Here is a 5,307-nt window from a genome sequence, read left to right as displayed (position 1 = left end):
TCCCTGGATTGTCTTTACCGCCCTTCTTAAACAGTGGCACCACATTTGCCAACTCCAGTCTTCCGGCACCTCACCTGTGACTATCGATGATACAAATATCTCAGCAAGGGGCCCAGCAATCACTTCTCTAGTTTCCCACAGAGTTCTTGGGTACACCTGATCAGGTCCTGGGGATTTATCCACCTTTAACCGTTTCAAGACATCCATCACTTCCTCCTCTTTAATATGGACATTTTGCAAGGTGTCACCATCTATTTCTGTACATTCTATATCTTCCATATCCTTTTTCACAGTAAATACTGATGCAAAATACTTGTTTAGTATCTCCCCCATTTTCTGCGGCTCCACACAAAGGCTGCCTTGCTGATGTTTGAGGGGCCCCATTCTCTCCCTAGTTACCCTTTTGTCCTTAAAAGATTTGTAAAAACCCTTTGCATTCTCCTTAATTCTATTTGTCAAAGTTATCTCATGTCACCGTTTTGCCCTCCTGATTTCCCTCTTAAGTATACTCCTACTCCCTTTATACTCTTCTAAGGATTCAGTTACCACCTCGTGAAATTCCAGTGTATTATAAAGAAATTAACCTATCCTTTCCCAAAATGACTTGTGTTCTGAATGTTTTAAAATAAAACTTCTAATATTTATAAGTTATTTTCTAATGTCTTTAAAGCATTTCTCTCGCAGCTACAGTAAATAATTGAAAATTGGAATATTTCATGTGTTGACTAGTCCAGCAATACAGGTCAAATAAGAATATTAACCAATCCTTGATAATTCAGTGTAGATTTGTCTTTGTCAAAGAAAAAACATCTTTCGCTAATATACTAACCATCTGAACCTTTTATTTTCAGATACTTCTGGTTCCAGTTCTTCTGTTCCTAAAGTATCATCAACTGCTTCACCCCAGGGTCCTGCATCTGTGGATGAAGAATGTATTGTTTGCTGTTCTTGCCAGGTTGACTCAGTGTTATACAGATGTGGACACATGTGCGTGTGCTACAGCTGTGGCCAGAAGCTCCTCAGCAAGAATTCTAAATGCCCAATCTGCAGGCAACCCATCAAAGAGATCATCAAAACTTACCGCAGTTAATACCTGCAGGTTAACATATGAACTGACTTGGTCTGAGCTTTTGAGTGACATTTCTTTCAGTGTCAGCAGCTTGGCTCACTATCTTATGAATCATCTGTTCTGCAGCACTTGACATGGTGACCACGAGGTAGTTAATCCAGTGGGAAATGCAGGGGGAGTATTGAAATGCCGAACAGGCAAGAGAAGGCTGACATGGGGTTGACAAGGTTATGAAGAAATGGACGTGCAGTTTGTGTAGGAGAACAAGATGCTATTAAAGGCACTAATGAAAGAAAGTCAAGTTAGGATGGGCAGCAGCGGAAAAAGTTCCACAATGTGACTCCAGTTAGAGAAGTAAGTTTTGAACCAGAAAGCGGAAGTAGCCCCAGTTGTTGAAGGCAAACAGCTAAAAATGGGAATGAGGTTCCAAACAAAGAAAATTGGAGGGGCTTTTTAGTGAGTCAACTGGGAGAGGTGAAGCATAATTGAAGGACACACACAATAACAATCTACAAACCTCTTGGGTCAATATTATCTAAGCTTTTGGATATTACCTATTCATTGTCCATAGATCCCCACTCCTTCAGAAATGGCATGTCAGCCTCTATCCAATGATTAAGCAGCTGACGTGGGATAAGTTTAACAAAAAAAACAACCACCTCGACCTTTTTTGGATTTGCAAAACAATTTTCTTATTTCTTTACCTCGGAAACGTCAGGGTGTATGGGGTAGATTCCTGGGATTCACACTGTCATCCTGTGAGAGATAAACCTGAATGATAGGCAGACATCACTCTGACACTCACTTTAACATGTTGGTTCTGTGCTGCAGATTTATATTGTGCTCTTGTCATTGATTCAGTGAAATGAAATGTTAATGTTTGATCAGAGCCTAACAATCAGAATGAAGGCCTTGTGCTTATGTAGATGTTACCATGTCCAGCTGTGTCAGCTTCTGGGACCTCTGAGCTCCCTCCAACATTTCTCATTTTCCTGATTTTAATTGCCGCACAATTAATGAATGTTGCTTGTTACCTAGGCTCTAACTTTTCTAAGTCCCCTCCTTAAACCTGTCCCTTTTAAGGCCCTCCTTAACTCTATTCCCTTGGCCAATCTTTCTTTCCTGTTTTCCGTTAGCTCCTTAAGTATCTCAATGTCCCAACAATGATCCTATGAAATGCTTTGCCCAATTTTCCTGTGTTATAAGAGCTGTTTATAAGTGCAAATTCCTGTGTTAGGATGTTTCAACTTGTACATTTTTTGTAATGATTGAACTCATGGTTTTATAATGTACATAAATGATTTATATTTTTTATAAAATGATGATGTCTTGTTTTTATTAAATATTAGTTTCTAGAATTGCAAGGAAGCACTTACTGTGTGTTGTTAGAGATAATATTGTTAGACATCGTCCACCCTATCATCCAATATGTCTTCACCAAGTTGAGAGAAAGACCATATGGAGTGATTAGCTTCCATGGCTGTTTGTGACTCATTTTCACTGTAGAAGCTGAAGCCAAACTTCCCGCTTGTCCCAAGGCAGACGGAACCATAGTCATCAGGAGGTTGTAGCTTTGAATAATGAGAAAACTCAATGCTCTGGGCTACAGAGATTTAACAAGTCTGTCAAGGACCCCAGGCCTTGCTGTGATTTAGTTATATCTACTGGAAAATACCGACATAGGAACGTTTGGTGGGAAGACCATTGGGTTTACATCTGCCAAAGTTGCCTAGACACAACAGCCAATTGGATAAAATCTGATCTGAGACCCCACACTCAAAACAAATGATCAGTATTGGAAGAAATTGTAAAAAAACCAAAAATGTCATTCTTCTAATTGTGTCATTTGTCCAACCAGTAGCTTAAGAATGCAGTTTGGAAAGATTCTAGTGTTAGTATTTGATTAATTCAGTGTTACATATTCTCTATTCTAAGCAGTAGTGTTAGGTATTGTTCTTGACATTGGGACCAACTTTAAAACAGCAAACCTTGCAGCATGTCCAACCTCAGTGTGGAGTTCAGCAGCTGTAGCTACACTCAATGCTCACTCCACTGATCCCATTCCTGAAGGTCATCTCAGAATTATCCAACCAGCTGCCATTATTTATGATGAGTACCTCTCTGTTATTGGACTTACTGTAGAATAGATGTTGGCGCTATTGCAACATTTGCTGACTGGTTGTTAACTCTGGAAGCAGAGAAAATCCTCAGATGGTGCAAGATGCTATTTCTGTTTAATGTCTTCCTTATTTAAAGGTGCACTAACATTTAAAATGAAAGCGCTTCATTTTCAGTTTAACCAGACACACCAAATTAATTTCAAATTTGATTTTGGGGGCAGCACGATGGGTTTCAGTCCGGCGGGTGCCCTTTGGTTTTTAGATGGTTTGGTGTGACCCCAGTCCAGGGTCACTGGCCGTTAGCAATGCCATAGAAGAGATGGACTGTCTCGATGAGATATTGCCTTGGCTTGTGAATGGCTCTCGAGCCAGGAAAAGAGGCAATCTTTTCCAGCTGAGCCTTATCATTTCACAGTGACCATAGGCTATACCCTCTGGGGATTTAATAATCTAATCTCCTGTTAATAAACGATAATACAGAGGCTGCTGACAATCCCTGTTTATCACTTTGGAGAATTTAACCCTGCAGTTGTGATTTAAGTGTTTCCTGTTGGTCACTTGGCAAGCTTTCATGCAAAGGCAATCTGACAAGGAAGCTTCTGTGTTTAAGACACTGAGACAATAGGAAGGATATGATTAAGCTGGAGAGGGTTCAGAAGAGATTTACCGGGATGTTGCCGGGTATGGAAGGCTTGAGTTATAAAGAAAGGCTGGATAGGCTGGGACTTTGTTTCACTGGAGGGGAGGAGGTTGAGAGGCCTCCTGATCTGATAGAAGTTTATAAAATAATGAGGGGTATAGATAGGGTTACTGGTTGTCTCTTCCATAGGATGGGGGATTTCAAGTCTAGGGGGCATATTTTTAAGGTGAAAAGGGAAAGATTTAAAAAAAGACATGGGCAATGTTTTTACACAGATGGTGGTTTGTGTGTGGTATGAACTTCCTGAGGAAGTGGCAGATGCTGGTAGAGTTACAATGTTGTGTCAACTGGCAACATCAAGGCAACATGCAAAGAGCAGACTGACTTGACTTGGTGGATAAACTGGGCGTGGAATTCAGAATATAGAAAGTTGCAAGAGAGACCCATGGGACTTGTAAGTCTGAGAAGGAAACACAGAAGGAGAAATTGGCACATATCAGATTGTAACCTTAACTAAAGTTAAGAGATCAGTGCTGTGGGTGCAGAGGGTAGACTAGAGACAGGGAGGTTTCTCTGTCTAAAGGGATAATGCCCCTTTTCTCCCCAAAGGAAGCATCTGAGCCAATAACTATACTGAGATGCGGAGCCACTTAAACTCTGTTGTTGGAGAAGGATTTAGATCTTCCGCCAGAAATTTCATTGACAGGTAAAGTGTTAGTAAATGGGAGAGATGGAGGATATATTCCTGTTATTTTCCACAAGGTCCAATTGGAGTGTGAATTGTTCTTGACATTACCAGTACACAAGGTAGTTAAAAACTGGATGGAGGTGATTTATTCCTGGGTAATAATTTGGCAGGAGTGAAGGTCAATGATGTGATGATATGCATATGGTGCTAAAGAGATGGAACAGTTGCAGTAACAGGTTCTGGGTAAGTTTCCCAAGCAATGGCTAACCAAAGTCCCTCCCCAGAGCTTACAGTGCTACAGCGAGCAGGTGTTAGGGTGGATCAAACTCAGTTTTAGAAGGAGGATATTTCAAAGGATGTGTTTGGCATATTTTTGTTAATTGAGGCTCAGGAACAAAATCCTGTGTAAAGTAAGTCAGCGCAGAGAGCTCACACTGAAACTGGAGAAGTTCTAGAGCGTGTAATTATACTTAATCTGGGGATGGGACGAGGAAGTGGTGACATCTTCATAGAACCTGCAGGTGAAGAATGGATTCATCAAAATGGCACCCCCAGAGGTCAGAAGTAGATATTGCAAGTAGCCCAGGAAAGAGCTCTGGTAGGGCATTTCAGAACAGACTTTGATTGAACAGGTAATTCACATGGACAGGTCTTCATAAAGATGTCATAGATAGTATGAAAACCTCAATATGTAATTAAACCAGCATCTTTGATAGCCAGAGCAGTTTGTGGTTAGATTTTCTTTAGATTAGGTTGGATTTAACTCAGTGTTTGTGGATTGTTTAGCACC

The 5,307-nt window shown here is 40.6% G+C and overlaps 1 protein-coding gene across 1 annotated transcript in view; it reads left to right on the top strand.

The window, feature by feature from the left end:
- LOC122556830 (E3 ubiquitin-protein ligase NEURL3-like) overlaps positions 1-2,388 on the top strand; it is a 20,416-nt gene extending 18,028 nt beyond the window's left edge. The window contains exon 4 of the mRNA XM_043704057.1: positions 852-2,388. Within this exon, the coding sequence (XP_043559992.1) occupies positions 852-1,090 (239 nt within the window). The 3' untranslated portion in view covers positions 1,091-2,388. The remainder of the gene's footprint in view (positions 1-851) is intronic.
- The last annotated feature ends 2,919 nt before the right edge of the window (positions 2,389-5,307 follow it).

The sequence above is a fragment of the Chiloscyllium plagiosum genome, chromosome 14 (assembly GCF_004010195.1).
Source record: "Chiloscyllium plagiosum isolate BGI_BamShark_2017 chromosome 14, ASM401019v2, whole genome shotgun sequence".
Lineage (NCBI taxonomy): Eukaryota > Metazoa > Chordata > Chondrichthyes > Orectolobiformes > Hemiscylliidae > Chiloscyllium > Chiloscyllium plagiosum.
This window is presented reverse-complemented; position numbering and strand designations above follow the sequence as displayed.